At 33.9% G+C, this 18,676-nt stretch overlaps 1 protein-coding gene across 1 annotated transcript in view; it reads right to left on the bottom strand.

The window, feature by feature from the left end:
• Positions 1–18,676, bottom strand: part of LOC136039918 (glutamate-rich WD repeat-containing protein 1-like) — a 71,743-nt gene that overhangs the window by 28,622 nt on the left and 24,445 nt on the right. The window contains exons 3-5 of the mRNA XM_065723908.1: positions 11,026–11,159; positions 5,922–6,056; positions 2,581–2,791 (exon numbers count right to left, since the gene is read on the bottom strand). Of these exons, the coding sequence (XP_065579980.1) occupies positions 2,581–2,791; positions 5,922–6,056; positions 11,026–11,159 (480 nt within the window). The remainder of the gene's footprint in view (positions 1–2,580; positions 2,792–5,921; positions 6,057–11,025; positions 11,160–18,676) is intronic.

The raw sequence follows: 18,676 nt of genomic DNA, 5'->3' as shown, positions 1-18,676 counted from the left end.
GGTACATACCAATATATATACGTGTTTCGGAAAACAAAAGCCGAAATTTCCGCCTTCACCAATTAAAAACCACTCAGAAAAAAAAGTTACCCTCGCACAAGACAAAGGAAATATACAATAAAATCCCTGAAGTAACTGATTTTTAAGGAAGCTACGACACAACTGCTATAATTTTGGAAAATGGGTAATTTCCCTTGTACATTCAGATTAAACAGAAGACAAATTAATTATTATAAGCCCTCACAGCGGAGGATTTCTGATAATAAAAACCATATTATCAAAACTGTCAAGATTAAGGAAGGAAATGGAGTCAGGATACTAGACGAACTCCAAAATTTCTAAACCAGGACGAAGGCCAAAACGAATCTTCAAAGAGCAATAAGGATCCATGTCATTCCAATCTTTTCCAGTTGCACATAAGGACAAAAAAAAAAAAAAAAAAAAAAAAAAAAAAAAACGACAAAAATCGGCTTAACAAGGGTTACCTGCTGACCCTGAGCCAGATGGTGGATTGGTGCGCTAGATTTATGATCTTTAGTCCGAGAGGTCGAGGGTTCGAATCCTAGCGTACCCAACAATTTGGTTTGGGACGGGGGTTAGAGGCGTGACTCTGTAAGCTCAGCCAGAGTCGACCCAGCTCTAAATGGCTACCTGGAGAAATCTGGGAAAGGTAAACAGAAAGGGTGTGCGAAAGCATAGGATGGTTGGCCCCAGCCACCTTGTGCACTTCCTGGCTGAAGGGCCAAGAAACGGAGATCAGCAACGCCGGTAGGGACTGTAAAGTCAAATGCCGTATTCTTTGCCTTTTTGTTTTTACCTAGGCCCGACATACACCTTTATCCCCTCCAAATAGGAAACAATTGCATATTTTCCACTTTATATCTTTTTGGAACGGGGGTCAGTGGCGTGATTCTATAAGCTCAGCCAGAGCCGACCCAGCTCTAAATGGGTACCCGGAGAAATATGGGAAAGGTAAGCAGGAAGGGTGTGCAAAAGCACAGAATGGTTACCCCCCCCCCATTGCACTTCCTGGCTGAAGGGCCATGAAACGGAGATCAGCACCGCCGGTTTGGACCTTAAGGGTCTAGTGCCGTCTTACTTACTTACTTTACTTATTAACACTTTATATCTTCTTTACCAGCTCTATAAAATTTTTCCTGTTCTCACGAAAATTTTAGCCCTTATACTGGGGCTAAAGCAAATCTGGTTTTATAAACAATATTTTACAATCGACTGAAATTTGTTCAAAAATAAGCATTAAATAACTCAGTTGCCTTATGTAACATGCGATGCTCTGTAAATTCATTATAATATATAACAAAAAGTTTTATTTTAATATTTTTAATAGTTTTTGTCACGTTACGAATTAACATTAGGAGAATAATAGAAGAAGAGCTTTTCACCATTAATTCTGAGCCTCCAAGCTAACCTTATTGCCCTCAGGTTCAGAAACTATGGGCCAAGCCAATTTGTCAGTTGTAACATTTCAGTAATGTAACATTATTCATGACTAGAACCATATTAAACTACGAAAAGGCATTAACTCTTACAAGTGCACCTGTTTAACTCATATAGCTTCTACTTTAACACAACATGACCGCTACAAGCGCACCCAGATGAAAAAAAAAATGATGAAGACCGGTTCATTCGTACCATTGGTGCAAATATCCATCCCATAGAGGTGGAGGAGGGTCTTATGAGGCTGCAAAGAATCAAAAATATCATTTTGGCTATTATCCATTGATCCGGCTATAGGAGTAATTTCAGGAGAAAGTATTACCACTCCCCCTCTGAGACAGTATGATTTATGTTTTTTTAAAATAAAAATACTGCTTCCACCAAACCACCCGACAAAATCCCATCTAAATATTTCTACCGGCATAAACAATAAAAACAGTAGAAAAAGTTTAATACAAAATGTGTACAATTTCCATACTTAAATTTACGAGATAGGCTGAAGTTTTAAATCACGAATAGCTTTGTAAAAACACGTATAGAAAATAAGACAAAAGCGCAATCTATATATTTAAACTAAAAACGTCGAAAACCTGATCATCTTTTAAATACATAAGTATTAACGATACAATTGTTTCTCACCAACAACCGAAACACTGCTTGAAACGCTGTACTGTGAACTGATAAAGCCATTATCAGTACAAATCAAATAACAAGGTATGCACCAAGTACATACGTCATCCTGGAAAAAAATCAAGGTCGGTATGATATATGCCAGCGTATTCAGAACATTCGTTACAATGCCGTTATATCTGGAGGGTTTCCCATGAGGAGATTTATTCCTTTATAATTAGAAAAATATTTCCATAATGAATTTTGACTGGAAGGTTATTCTCATATCTCAAAGGTCTCAAGAACAAGCTCATATTTTTTACTATTATTTTTTTTTAACATTATCTACTCATTCTTCTTTCAAAACAAAACCAAATTTTGATTCAGGCTGACTGGAATAATATCCCCAAGTCTGAAATATTACAGCTTTACTCTAACAACTATGTTTCCTTCTTTAAAATACATATATATCGTGAAAATACATTAAAATTAGAGGAATGAAAGATTACTAACCAGGCTGCGTAGGACACCAATCCATTGCAAATCCCTCAGACAGATGCCCACTAAATGTGTATAAAGGTTTCATAGTACTAGAAGTTTTGGAATATTGTTCAAGTTGTCTATGGTCGTTTACAGCCTGTAATGGTTTAGTCAAATCCCAGATGTGGACTTTTCCAGTATCAGACCAGGTTGATGCCAAAGGCACTTCGTTGACAAATGTCATCTGAAATTGTTACATAGATGAGCCAATGCTTTTAAGCGTATTGAAGAATAGACAAAGAAAACAAGTTATTTTACAAAACGTAAATATTGCACTTTCCCGGTTTTGGGTTCCTTCTTTGAACCTTAAAGAACAACAAAAAACAAATCAGATCCTGTAGTCTTTACTTTTCAAGAGGAGAGAAAGAGAGAAAAAAAAGAGAGAGCGAGAGAGAGAGAGAGAGAGAGAGAGAGAGAGAGAGAGAGAGAGAGAGAGAGAGAGAGAGAGGAGAGAGAGAGAGAGAGAGGAGAGAGAGAGGAGAGAGAGAGAGAGAGAGAGAGAGAGAGGAGAGAGAGAGAGAGAGAGAGAGAGTTTTTTTTTAGATCCATTGACAGGGGAATGGAGGGGGAGGGGGGGGGGGAGCATTTCTTAATTACAGGGTACAATCTCCTATTGTTTCGACCTTTGTCCTTTCTGCAGCAACCGTCTAGGGCTTTCAACCGTCTAGGCCTAAAGAGAATGCAGGTTGTCCACGGTTGGGGTGGGCGGATGTTGTAAAGGAAGATTTAAGGGAAACGGGAGCATCCTGGGAGAGAGGAAAGAGGATTGCGTTGAAGAGATTAGGATGGGGATGAGCTTGCGTAGCTGCGTTGATCTCAGACGGCTAGGTGCTTGTTAGTTGTTGCTTGACGGAGTTGTTAGTTGTTGTAGTAGTTTCAACTCTTGCTTTCAGTCTTTATGTAATTTCAAAAACTTGTTTTTTTGTTTCACAAACAAAAAGAGAGAACACAAATTTTCAAAATATACGTGTAGAGTAGCACAAATTATTTGAATTTATCATTTAAACTATAAATCACCTAAATGAGTTTATCGATAAACTAACTGTTTAATATTTTCTCAGAAGAAAAAGTTACATCAATCAAAAACTTAAGAAGTCTTAAGTTAGCAGTTTCAAGAGTTTCATCGGCTGCTGTGACTTTGAATAGCTGTCCAAAAACAATGGCTTGCAGTGGAGCCGTATAGGAAGAGATACTAAATCATTAAGTACTCGAAACACTTAGTCTGGAGTAAAGCATGAACACAGAATGAGAGGAGAAAAAGATTTGGTAGATAATTTTCAGAAATAGTACGGTTTCTTGATCAAGTACTCTCACAAACTGTTAGGGAATAATTTATCAAAACCAGGATTAAGCTAACTTTGATACAAAATGTATACATCTTGATCAATTGACCTGGAAAGATCTTAAATTGCTTAATGTTTCTTAAAGTCCTTTAAAGTTCCTTAAAGTCAGGTATGCCTAATTTTTTAAAAATGCTCAAAGACGAGATCTCTGTAATAAAAAAACGCGGAGAAGAGGTAGAAGCCTAAGGGGAGGGGGACATAGATTACGATATAATGGGATTATGAAATATGACTTAATATATTTTAAGATTCGGAGGAATTGCCCAAAACAGAAAGGTGAAATTACAGAAAAGTGTTAGCCGGTGCGTCGGTCTGAAAACTATTTTCACTGAACAACTTCTTCAGAAAAATAACTAATATAAAAAATGTGTGAGAAAGCTCAGCATTCAGGAAAACGTTCAGGAAAACCCGCTACATTTTCAGCTACATTTTCGCATTTCTTAGGTAGAATTATTTGCCGATCTAAAAATTACTTTGTTGTTGAAAACAGAATACGAATGAAAAATGACTTTGACAGCAACTGAATCGGATCTTAATGTATCATATTTACGTGCCTTAAGTTGAGGGGCTCTGCATTATTACTATTTGTCCAAAAAAATTTAGACACGTTGATTCCCAAATAATGGTTCTGAAGAGAATTCAGACAAAATTAGATTAAAATAATCCTTTTGCTGAGAAAAATGTACAAGATAATAGAAACTTAATTCTGCAAAAAAAAACTGTAAATTAAAGCGATTTGACTATTTAATGGCTGCAAATACTTTTGTTGTTACATTAATTATAACGTTCACATCTATTTACCTTTATGTTATTTTAAATATTTATTACGGCCCGAGCAATGTTAAATTTATTTGCTTTACATGCCAGACAGACATCAATAATCTAGTAAGCGCAAAATAATGTACTCGTAATAACTGGGAGCAATATTTCAATCTATGCACTCATCTACAATAGGATCAGTTTAAAGCATCAGCATACTATGCTTTTATCCCAGTACATGGCATCATTCTAAGCAATATTGATTCTTTAAAGTCTTTCAAAAGTGCTGTCACTCACAGTCACTACCAGACTAATTTACTTTGTGATTGGACAGGCGCAAATCATTCACCTAAACGTTTGACGCAGGCAGTTGCTGCAGGCAAATAACCCCCCTCCATTAGCAAGTCAAGCGATACTGTTCTGGTTCAGTGAATACTGACTGAAGTGACACCCAAGCAAGCTAGTGATTATAGAAGGCACAGAACAACTGAGTGATACGAATACATATGACCTACTGGTCGAACGCGTCAAACCCCAAATAACAACAACAACAAACGTTTGATAAGTTATGATTTAATGCGATGCTGAAATTACGGTGTAGATTTGTCAGTTGCAGCTTTCATTGTTGTACACTAGCATTTACACCCAGAACTTGATGTGTCCAACCCGCTTAATCAGGTCTTCGACCCACAATTTGTTTAGGCTTTCGATTTTCACAAGCTTCTGTTCCCTCTCCATCCTCGGTTGCACTTTTTCGACCTTCTTTTTCCTGTCAGCTTCTTCACTTCTTTTTGTTTCTTCTAGCTCTTCAATTGCTTTTCTTCATACTCTTTGCTTCTTTTTTGGGCGACATTTCTTTCGATCATGCTATCTATTAGAAAACTCTATGTAAGTATTTGTTGCTTTTCTTTTTTTTTTCTTTTTTTTTTTTTTTTTTTTGACAAAACTTCACTATTGTATTCCCTTATTAGAACACATAAAATTAAAAAAAATATATATATTAAGATACTAATCAATGCCCATTTTTGAATAGCGTTTATATATAAATATTTTTTTTATTCGTACACAATATATTGTATTGTCGTTGTTCAACAATTGTTCTACAAAAGAATCGCGTTTCTGGCTTTATTAGTTTAGCTGCAAAACCCGAGAAGGGCTGATAAGACGATAAGATAGATATGAAGTGGATAGCTAAAAGGTATAATTACAGACCCTTATCCTATTTACAGCCCCAAAATGAGGTAAAACCGCAGTGTCTAAATTCGGCTTTATCTCTGGCTGTTCTTCATCTTCTTCTTCATCAGTACTTTCATCATCATCATTGCATGTCTTATGTAAATTGCTCATCTAAAATTAAATAGCTTGTTACAAAGTTTTGATAAATATCTATTTGTCAAGAAGACAAAACTGCCTCTTAAAAAAGTCAATATAACAATCAGGCAGCATTACAGACAAGAATAAGAGTACATTTTGTCGGTTAAGCGGCTGTCCTCTCCCAGAACCTACTATCTAAGCTTTTCCAGTTCCAAAATAAGTTATTCTTCCTTTTTGAATCGCGTGAAACAAATGAAGCAACCTCACCGCCCCGTTTTCTGTTAGACATAGATACTAGGCTTTATAATTCTATTATGTCCACAGAAAACTGGCAAAATCTGTTTTTTACCCTTGCAGATACTAGAGAGTAGATCAGAAAGTACAGCCGATAGAAAAATTCTGATTTCAACATTGTTCACTCAATGTCAGGTTAAGGGAGGTTCATACTTTACTCAAAATCGAATTTTTGCGTATAAGCTAGGTTATAGCAGAAGATAGCCAATGTCTTAACTAGCACAATTGCCCAATTCATAAATAAAGATCAGTTTCAGTTTTCGAGCAAACACAAAATTTCAATAGATAAGTCCCTGAAATTTGGAAATAAAAATGACAACTTTGATTCAGCTCTGGCCCAGCATATATACGAAAATCCTGACCCTTTACTTCTTTTTGAAGAGGCAACTTTAGTATCTAACGTAAATGGCCTACCGCCATCTTTTAAAGAGGCAATTGAGATGAAAAAAAAACAACATATAAACAGAAATTTGGCTATAAATAGAGACACGGGAGATATTTCCTTAAGTCCAATTTATAACAACTTAATATTAAAAGACTTTATCAATACTTTCGCCCAGTCTATTTTAAGACAGCCTGTCCGCATATCTAATGAAAACCGAAATTGTAGACAGACAAAATCCGTTGCAAGGCAAATGATATTTATTCAATCCAATTGGTAACTTCTCTTTCATTGATCTCAAGTTGTTTTTTGTCTTTTGATTCAGTGTCTTTTCTCCTCTCGTAGAGTTCACTTAAGAAGGTTAGATTTTCTTTTTCTCATTATTATTTTCTTTTGAGCACTGAGGACGACTTGGCGGAGGTCCTTGTCGAAATATTTGCTTGATTTTCATCTTCATATTTAGCTACTGGCTGAAAAAATCCTCGTTTTTTCATCTATTTGATTTTTCTCTATTCATTTATTATTTCCTTTCTTGTTTTCATTCGTCAAGAATACCACATAATTCAGGAAAAATAAATTATAATAGAAAACAAAAATTAAATATAGCCAATAGACGAGAAGACTTTATAAAAACAATTCCCAAAAGCAAACCTTCCGAATTATGTATTGTGTCATAAAATGTTACTCATAAGTAAAACAAAAAGACAAAATTGAAAAATAAGGCAGTATTTGTCCATTATTCAGAAAAAAAAAACAAGTATTCGGGTCTACAAAATCAGACAATAACTGATTTATTGCTGTCTGTATATGGAGACAATTAAATTCGCGCCATATTAGTTACGCGCCATTGTAGTTGTGTCCCTATGTCCCACCTGTGAATATATATATATATATATATATATATATATATATATATATATATATATATATATATATATATATATATATATATATATATATATATATATATATATGTTTTTAACTACGTAAAACTTGCGAATATACAACATTCTTTGCTGTCCCATTGTCTGTGCATATAAATAGATTGTCAGGCTTACCGACTCTTGAACATGCAACATATAATGGTCCATGGGAAAACAATCCGTATTCAGATCTATACCTCATGATTCTAATGATTGCCCTTGAGCTTTGTTGATGGTGATTGCTAATCGACCATTCCCTGTGTCGCATTCGTCATTTATATATCCCCCTGTGCCCCCCGGCTTCCCCTTTGTAGTTTTGTCCCTGTGTCCCGGTCGTCTTTTATATTCCCTGTGTCCCGGTCGTCATTTGTTTCCCGGTGTCCCAGTCTGTGATTTCTCTTTGTGTATTCCTTTTGTATTCCTTGTGTCCCGGTGTCCCGGTCGTCATTTATATCCCCCTGTGCCCCCCGGCGTCCCCGTTGTAGTTGTGTCCCTGTGTCCCGGTCGTCATTTATATTCCCTGTGTCCCGGTCGTCATTTGTATCCCGGTGTCCCGGTCTGTATATACATTCGTTTTTTAGTTTTGTTTTTCTCCTTTATTTTTTTCCTTTTTTATTTTTTTTCTTTTTTAGTTTATTTAGATTTTTAGATTTTTTAGTTTTTTTATAAGTTTTTAGTTTTTTTTCTTTTTAGTTTTTTTGTAGTTTTTACCTTTTTTTTTAGTTTTTTTTTTTACTTATGTCCTGGTCGTCATTTATACTCCCTGTGTCCCGGTCGTCATTTGTGTCCCGGTGCTTTGTTGATTGCTAATCGAACATTCCTTTTGTCCCGGTCGCTTTCTCTTTGAGTGTCGTCATTTATATTCCCTATGTGCCGGTGTCCCGGTCGTCATTTGTGTCCCGATGTCCCGGTCTGTAATTTCGTCAGTTGAAAACATGACGTCAGTCGACACACAAACATGACGTCACCCGACAGACAGACCCACACACACACAGACAACTTATTTTTATATATATAGATTGTTCCGAGTTTTCATCCGTCACGATGTCTAAGATTGAAAAGGATAAAGTTCAACTGGATGCAAAGTCAATTTATGTTTTTAACGACGTAAAACTTGTGAATATACAACATTCTTCGCTGCCCCATTGTCTGTGCATATAAATAGATTGTCAGGTTTACCGACTCTTGAACATGCAACATATAATTGTCCATGGGAAAAACAATCCATATTCAGATCTATACCTCATGATTCTAATGATTGCCCTTGAGCTTTGTTGATGGTGATTGCTAATCGAACATTGCCTGTGTCCCCGTCGTCATTTATATATCCCCCCTGTGCCCCCGGCGTCACCGTTGTAGTTGTGTCCCTGCGTCCCGGTCGTCATTTATATTCCCTGTGTCCCGGTCGTCATCCCGGTATACATTCGTTTTTGAATTGGTATATGATGAAATAAATTTTTAATTTTTTCCCTTTTTTTTCTTTTTAGTTTTTTTTATTGGTTTTTACCTTTTTTTTAGGTTTTTTAGTTTTTTTCTTTTTTCTTTTTAGTTTTTTTTGAAGTTTTTATCTTTTTAGTTTTTTTATTTTTATTTATATTTTTTTAGTTTTCTTTTTCTCCTTTATTTTTCAGTTTTTTTCCTTTTTTTAGTTTTTTTTCTTTTTTAGTTCTTTTAGTTTTTACCTTTTTTAGTTTTTTTTTTAGTTTTTTAGCTTTTTTTAGTTTTTTTATTAGTTTTTAGTTTATTTTATGGTTTTTTCCTTTTTTAGTTTTTTTAGTTTTTTACTTTTTTTTAGTTTTTTTTAGTTTTTAAGCTTTTTTAGATTTTTTTATTTTTTTTCTTTTTAGTTTTTTTTTTTGTAGTTTTTACCTTCTTTAGATTTTTGCTTCTTTTATATTAATGCTAAAGCCAAAGTTCGAACCTGGAACCTCTTGAACCTAGAACCTGGAACATAACGCCTTATCAACTCAGCTACATCGGCTTGAATACATTCGTTTTTGAATTGGTATATGATGAAATAATTCAGACGTCATATTATATGATGAAAAAATTTTTAGTTTTTTTTTCTTTTTAGTTTTTTTATTGGTTTTTACCTTTTTTTTTTAGCTTTTTTATTTTTTTTTTTCGTTTTTTCTTTTTAGTTTTTTTGTAGTTTTTATCTTTTTTATTATTTTTTTATTTTTATTCATATTTTTTTAGTTTTCTTTTTCTCTTTTATTTTTCAGTTTTTTCCTTTTTTTTAGTTTTTCTTTTTTAGTTTTTTTTTAGTTTTTTACCTTTTTTTAGTTTTTTTAGTTTTTTATTAGTTTTTAGTTTTTTTTGTAGTTTTTGCCTTTTTTTAGTTTTTTCAGTTTTTTTTTAGTTTTTAGTTTTTTACCTTCTTTTAGTTTTTTTAGTTTTTTAGCTTTTTTAGTTTTTTTTCTTTTTAGTTTTTTTTTGTAGTTTTTACCTTTTTTAGTTTTTTTTCTTCTTTTGTATTAGTGTGAAATAATTCAGACGTCATATGCGGACAAACACGACGTCACTCGACAGACAGACATAACCCACAAACAACTTATTTATATATATATATATATATATATATATATATATATATATATATATATATATATATATATATATATATATATATATATATATATATATATATATATATATATATATATATATATATATATATATATATATATATATATATATATATATATCCTATCTATCTCCCAACAGAGCGGTTCATGCGGAAAATGAAGGCGAAACACCTAGACAAATAAGTTAATAGTAAGTTCCTACTGAGATTTGACGTTTTTTCACAATATATTTTGTCAGCAACAAAGGATTTAAAACTAAACATATTTATGCAAAAGTTATCTAGGCCACATTTTCAAAAATAAATACAATATATTTAGAAATAATATCTTGCTAACCAAACTAATTTTTAGTTACACAGACGAATGATCAAGAATGCTACTGACTTGCAGCCAAGTTAAACACAAAAATTCCCAAAATGAAGTATACATTTGATTTCACTCTGTTAAGTTAATCTTTTAAATCCCGATTTCCCAGTTTGAGGGTTGTTAGTTGAATCCTTTCAGCACAATTTTATCCTACTTGACATATTTCGATAATTATAAAACCCTAACTTTCTCGTAAAGACGAAAATAGGAAGAACAAAAATTTATGACGAGAGCTAGAGTTTGTGGTAATATGAACCATTCCAGAATATTCCGAACGTTCGAATAATCACCAACAGGTAGCCTAAATGTTTCCAAGCTATCAAAAAAAAAGTCCTGACTTTGTTTAAACTCAGTTCACTCAGTTTATGTAAATGATTCTGTCAATTTACAGGAATGTTGTAAAGCCCTAAAAAGCTTTCTTCCTATTCAGAACAACGCAATCAGCCTACCTTCATAATAAGTACTTTGTTGGTTACAGTTTTCATTGATTGCGTACCAGCAACTATATATGTAGTAACTGGGAAATCAGTTCTGTTATCCCCAAGAGGATCCCTGATAATATCGAAGCTCAAGCACGGTGACCCTGGAAAGGAAGTAAATGAAATAGTTGTCTCACTCTAACACAGATATTAAATATTTCAATCATAAAAATGGCTCGTACGAGTTGATCAATTTTAAGTTAAACTCAAAACAACCTTTTTTTTAAAAAAAAACTACCAACTCTAAATTTGTCTAAAATAATCTTCATGGTATTTTCTGTACTCTCGTTGAGTGAAGGAAACGATCATATCACAGTTAGAGGAAATGTGATAAAAACAGTAGCAACAATGAATATTTGGAATTTTGATTGATAAAAGCCAATAATGGAAGAATCATTCAATTACGACAGCTGAAAAATTGAGCGGCTTCCTTGGGGAAATGCGAAAAAATAAAAATTTAATCCCTGATAAACATTCTTAAAAGGGTTTATTTTCCTGTATTTCTCCACCATTGGTAGCGGATGCCAAATTTTAATATGCAATTTTGTGACATATTTTAAAAAAAGGCACATATTTCAGAAATAAAGCTGTGACAAAATTGCAACTACCAAGTTGCAATTTTCTACTAGAAATATTCGAATCTGCTGATAACCTCTACTTTTGAAATTTGTTTTACTTATAGTAGAGGCGTTATAATCATAATACCAGAAATGGGGACTATACAACTCATCAATATAGGAGCACAATTCAGGCATTTTTTGTGATTCAGCATTATGGTATACTCATGTCCGGAATATACCGCCTTACTGTCTTAAAAACGCTCCTAGTCTTCCTGTTTTCAAGTCACGGGCAAGGACGTTCCTTTTATATCAGGAGCAAGACTACCATCCAAAAAATTTGAAAAAACATCTAACATTTTTGACCCTCACGGTCGAGAAATCTTACACAAACTGACTAAGTAGCCAAAAAACCGACTTGATTGGTCCCCGTCCTGCACTGGTATCCGGGATCATCGCTTTTCCTGAGGCCAAATTAATTCCAATGATTTAAAGAACATGAAAATTGGAACTTGGAATGTTACGACGTTAAAAAATAACTGTCGCATCGACATTTTGACTGACAAATTCAGACGGGAGCAGTGGAGATGTTAAAAATAGAATAGCTAAAGCTCAGGATGTTTTTTCACAGTTAAAAAAAAGTTTGGAAGAATAGGAAGATAAGTCTGCAAACCAAGATTACAATATTGGAAGCTACAGTGGTGACAGTGGTCAGATATGGCTCTGAAGCATGGGCGCTCCGAAAAGCAGACGAAAATTTACTAGATATTTTCCAGAGAAATTTCCTACGGATTGTTCTGGGTACCTGTCTGACGACCGTATTTCAAACAATAGGTTGTACGAAAAATGTGGTTCAATCCCGCTTTCTAGGGCTATAATGAAAGAAAGGTTTAGATGGCTAGGCCACGTTCTGCGGATGAAGGATGACAGAAATAAATTCTAGGCAATCAATGTGTTGTTTCTTGGACGCTAACCAACTGAGGTTAACCGTCACTACATCATCAATATTCATTTGCGCAATCTATTTCTCATTTTGATATATGGTAAATGCAATTAGTGATCTGTTTCCGGGCAGCTTTTTTGGCATCATTCCAAGATTATGCATGCCAACGGTGGTTTGAGATACTTATTTGGACAGACATATTCTATTTATGGTTAATGAAACTTGTTTCGATCTCCAAAAAAATTGTAATGACTACAACCGACCAGGTGTCATTTTTATGATGTAATGGTCCTGAGCATATTGGTTTTCCATTAACGGGGCTTGCACATGAGTTTGGGTTCCCACATTCCCATGTCCCCCGTCTAGAGCCCGAATGCCCCCCACTTTTTGTCCCCCCAAGTTTTTTTTCAAATTTTTGAGATGTTTTTTAACTTTGTTTTTAGGACGCTGGCCATCTGATATTTCAATCAATTATTTTATTAACACTAAAACAGTATTTTAGCCCGTGTATTACTGATCTCTGAGTATCCTTTTTTAAAAAAACAAAATAATAAAAAACTTTCCGAAAAAGAAGTTTTCCAAATAAAAATAATTAACCATATTAACCTTAAGACAAGCAGAAATAAATTCCTATAATAAGCAAACTCGAAACAACCAGAAATTACTATTAAAGAATAAATGAAAACCAAAATGACCAGAAATAAACAATCACAGCAAACAAACATATAACAGGTACTTTTATACAAATGAATAAATAAATATCGAAACGATTAGAACTCAAACTGAATATTCAAATCAAACTTAAGACGAAAAAAATTACTAGAAACAAGAGTTTGGTAACTGCCCCAGTCAAAAAGCCGATTCTTTAGATGCATTAATTGTTATCAAAATTCATTTTTCTGAGTTTCGCTTACTATTGACAAGAGTCACTCCTTGTTTATTATCACAATTGGGTCTGGTGCGACTGCTTGTGGTGTTTCAATCTATTTGAGTTTGATATTTCTTACGTGTTTTCCATAAATGGCCTCAGGGTTTCTTCTTTTATTAAATGCCCTATTTTCAATATAACGACTAAAAATTTTTCCACTATTAACTAAAAAAATAGTCCGAAAAAGAAATATTCTAAAGAAAAGTAAAGGCCATATTAAACTTAAGGTTATAAGAAATAGTAACAGACATTAAAGCAGGTGATCCGAAACGTATGTGGGACACAATTAACGGAATAATAAAAGGAGAAAGAAAGCCACAGGAATATAGTCTTGAAGTCAATGATTTTGCAAATCATTTTGCAGCAGTTGGTGAAAGAATTCATGCTGAATATCATCCGATACTTCTCTGCCAACGCAAACTTATATGGAAGACCGTGGTGATGGACGTGAAATGATACTTGGACCTTGTAATAGTTAGAAGTGAAAAAAGTGATAAGCTCAATTCTTTCTAATAGTGCAGGTATTGATGGCCTTAACCTCAAAACTTTTAAAGTGGCAGCAAATTATCTTCTTCCTTATATTGTTTTTCTTATTAACCTTTCAATGGAGCACGGAGATTTCCCTGATTCACTGAAAATAGCGAAAATAATACCGCTACCAAAAGCTGGCATCCTAAAGGATCTTTCCAACTGGAGACGAATCTCAGTCCTACCGCTCCTTTCAAAGATTTATGAAAAAATAATTCATAAACGGTTATACGATCAACTTACAAAGAATGGATTTCTAGCTGAAACACAGTTTAGCTTTCGCAAAAAAACCTTTTGAAACCACCGCATCAAAAAAGCTTTTGATACAGTGGTTTTTAGTATAATTTTAAATGGGTTGAGCGGTCTTGGAGTTCGTGGAACATGTCTTAAATGGTTTGAATCTTACCTAAGAGGAAGAAAATTGAGTGTGTGCATAGAGCATAAAAAGTCGAATATTGTTAACATAACATTCGGTGTGGCACAAGGTTCGGTTTTAGGTCCCTTGCTGTATTTGATTTATGTTGATTCTATGAGGTTTTATGTAGTAGGGCTTCTGACATCATTTGCGGATGATACTGCCATTTTAGTTAATAGCAAGACAGTACAGGAACTAGTAGATAATGCAAATAATGCGCTCCGAGGTCAACACTCATTCGTGTCCGAGAGCTTACTTGCTGTGAATGCAAAAAAGACTAACTACATAATATTCAAAAGAACTGGAACACACGGAGAGTTGCCGCAGCCAATCACATTTAATGGAGTGAAAATTGACCGAATGGAAGAAACACGTTATCTGGTATTTGTTATTGACTGTAATTTGTCATGGAAAAAGCATAGTGATATTGTGTCTTCTAAAGTCTCAAGAGGTGTTGGAATACTGCGTCGCTTTAAAAATGTTTTTCCAACCAGTGTCATTATTATGCTATATCATTCTTTAATACCTCCATACATATATTACGGTTGTTCACTTTGGATTAGCAATTTTTACGGTAATTTCAAAAAAGTACAGATACAAAAAAACAAGGCTTTAAGAGCTATAGGTAAGTATGAAAGAGGTGTTGTTAGTACTGAATCTATTTTTCGAAAGTTTGGTATTTTAAACGCAGGACAAACTAGAGATTACCAGATTGGAACGTTGGTACATCAGTGTTTGAATAATATTGGCCCAAAGGTGTTTTCCGATTTATTTAAAAGGAGTGCTTTTTATCACGAGTATGATACAAGAAATGCGGAAGTGTTGGCAAACCAAGAGCGAAATGATGCACGTTCAGGTTTTACAATAAAGCATATGGGTCCTACCGTTTGGAATTCGATTCTTGGGGTGATTCAAAGTGCGGTAAGTCTACCCCAATTCAAGGCACGCCTGAAGAAACACTTCTTGACAGACCAGCGTTGAAAAAAAAGTGTTTGTTATAGTGATTGGAAGTTGTTAGACGACAGCATGTTTTTTTCCCCTCTTTCGGTGTTTTTTTTTTTTCTCTCTCTTTTTTTTTAAAGTAGTATAGATGAAGTTGATTTGAAGTAAGAAATCAGTTTGACTGTCTTTACAGGCCCATTTGGGCTTTCCTGCAGTCGAAGGTAGTGTGTGATTTATAGTAATTTTGTTTAATAAATTATTTGTGAACTTGAAACTTGAACAATAACTCAAACTCAGAACGACCAGAAATTACTACTACAGAACAAATGAAACCCAAACCAGCAAAAATTAAATAAACAATCATAGCAAAAACATACAACAAATACTAATATAAATGAATTTATAAATCTTAAAACGGGCAAAGCTTACGTTGAATATGCAAATCGAGCTTTAAACGAACAGAAATATTTGCTATTTAAAATCAAAATGAACAGAATTTAAATAATCAGTCATAGCAAACAAACATACAATAGGTACTAAATAAATCTTAAAACAACATACAATAAATGAGTAAATAAATCTTAATACGAGTAAAACTTAAATTGAATATGCAAATCAAGCTTGAAAAGAAAAAAAAATCTTTACAAACAAGAGTTTGAGTTTTGCCTCCTTCTCTCACAGTAGAAATCTAAAACCTACTCCTTCATTACGCTTTGCTGAAATCTATATGTGTCGTGAACATTCTTGGAAAGTACAAATAAAACCAAACTGAATGCTCGACATGCTATTAATTGAATATCACCTATTCAAGATTTTATTTCAAGGTAATTTTATTTTTATTTTCAATGCTGGAATAACTGGAAAAGGAAATATTTGTAATATAGTTGCTTTTCAGTGAAGCACTGATGACATAGTAGGCTTTAGACTTTTACAGTTAGGGAAGTGGGCAGTATCCAAACCCTTGTTTGTAGTGAAGCTATATTTGTCTTGAACTGTCTTGGAAAAAACTAATAAAATTAAACTGAAGATTTGATATGTAATGATAAATTGCTGAAAGCTCATCTGTTAAAAATTTAATTTTACTGCAATTTTTATGTTTACTTCAATACAGCAACAACTACAAAAGAATATATTCGTAATATGATTCTTTTTCAGTAAAGCGCCAATGACGCAGTAGGTTTTAGACTTTTACAGTGAGAGAAGGAGTCAAAACCCAAACTCTTGTTTGTAAAGATTTTTGTTCGCTTCAAGCTTGGTTTGCATATTCAATTTAAGTCTCACTCGTTTTATGATTTATTTACTCATTTATATTAGTACCTATTGTATGTTTGTTCACTATGATTGTTTATTTAATTTCTGTTTGTTTTGGGTTTCACTTGTACTTAAATAGCAAAATATTTTTGTTCGTTTAAAGCTTGATTTGCGCATTCAAATTAAGCTTTATTCGTTTTAAGATTTATTTATTCATTTATATTAGTATCTGTTTAGTGTTTTTTTGCTATGGTCGTTTATTTGATTTCTGTTCGTTTTGGGTTTAATTTATTCTTTAATAGTAATTTCTGGTTGTTTTGAGTTTGACTTATTGTAAGTTTCGATTTCTACGGATCTTAAGTATAATATGGCCTTTACTTTTCGTTCCTGAGTTGTCAAACACCTTTGGTCCTCAGTTTTATAGATTATGAACAATCGTTCGATTCTGTTGATAGGAGAGCTTTATCAAAGGTCTTATCCTTGTAGGGTATACCAGACAAATACATTAAAGTGATTAGTGCTATGTACAAAAATAGCGCTGCTGAGGTTACCACCACACCAAACCGTTCATAAGATCTTGCTGATACCCCCTGATGATGACAACCTGAATAAAGACAGCATATTGCGATTCGGTTCACCTTCCCCCTCAATATTCCATGAAAATTCTACCTTCTTACCCTTAGGCATAGTTGTAATAGTAGTTACGGTAGTACTACAGTAATAGCAGTAGTATTAACACTAATAGACCTAGTTTTAGTAGCAGCAGTAGTACTAACATATTGCCTTTTGTCCAGTTAAACATCCCCCTCATCAATTTCCCTAGAATTTTGAACTTAATGCAATTAGCCGTTACTATGACGTTGTCGATATTGCCTTTTAATAACCTGTCTATTCATATACCTCCTGACCTTTTCATCTTAATACTCTCAGTCTTACAAGTAGTTGCAATAGAAGTAGCAGTTGGATTAGTAATAGTAAAAGTAGCAGTGGAATACTTTTTAGACTGAGAGATGCAGTAGATAAAGTTTTAAGAGAAGAACACTGCTGTTTTAGAAAAGGTAGAATATGTGTCGACCAAATTTTCACTCTTAGATTAATAATTGAGAAGTGCCTGAGTTGTCGAACACCTTTAGTCGTCAGTTTTATAGATTATGGCCAAGCGTTCAATTCTGTTGATAGGAGAGCTTTATCAAAGGTCTTATCCTTGTATGCTTACCCAGAAAAAATGCATTAAAGTGATTCGTGCTATATACGAGAATTAAAGAAAAAAACAAGTTTTTTTACCGGAAAGTAAGGAGCGGCATTAAATCTTAAAACGAACAGATATTACTTCGTATATGAAAGGGGCTGCTTCCTGATCAACACCCCGCTCTTTACGCTAAGGTTTGACTCTTTCTCTTAACTCTATTTTTTAAAACAGCAAAAAAGGGAGTGGGGGGGCTAGTTTTCCCTAAGATCTCTTTTGACTCTTAAATAGTACACTAAAACTTTCAACTTCCAATAAAACGAGCCCTCTCTGAAGTTTATACGACCATCACTTCTATAAGAACCATATATACCCCCAAGGCATAAATTACAACTAACTTTACAACTGTAACTAAAGGATATTTCCAAAGCTTTTGTAAAAAAAAATGGTCTTTTGGTTGAATTTCAACTGGTAAAAAGGTTTAATGGTAAAAGAAACATACAATTTTTGTTACAACTTTCTTGGCTTTACTTTCGACGTCACAGTGGAGACTAATGTGTTGACTTTTCTCTAAGATCTGGGCATTATGAAAACAAGGACAGAGAATAGGCACTCCCCATTTCTGCAGTTTAATTGATATAGCTTTTAATTATGGATTATTCTCGATTAATCTTAGCACCAGAGAAGGTTTGGAAAAGGACTTCCACAAACTGACTAATTGTCTGTATATTGACAGCCTTATCCGCGTAGCCCTTAGAGAGGAATAAGGGCAACCAGATAGGCTCAAAGGTGAAAGGAGAAACCCACAACCAAGAATTTCTAGAATTGCTGTGACATGCTGTCTTATGTGCTATGCAATTAAATCCATAGA

The sequence above is a fragment of the Artemia franciscana genome, chromosome 20 (genome assembly GCF_032884065.1).
Source record: "Artemia franciscana chromosome 20, ASM3288406v1, whole genome shotgun sequence".
In the NCBI taxonomy this organism is placed as follows: Eukaryota; Metazoa; Arthropoda; class Branchiopoda; order Anostraca; family Artemiidae; genus Artemia; species Artemia franciscana.
Note: the sequence above shows the minus strand (reverse complement) of the source record. Positions and strands in the feature narration are given on the sequence as shown.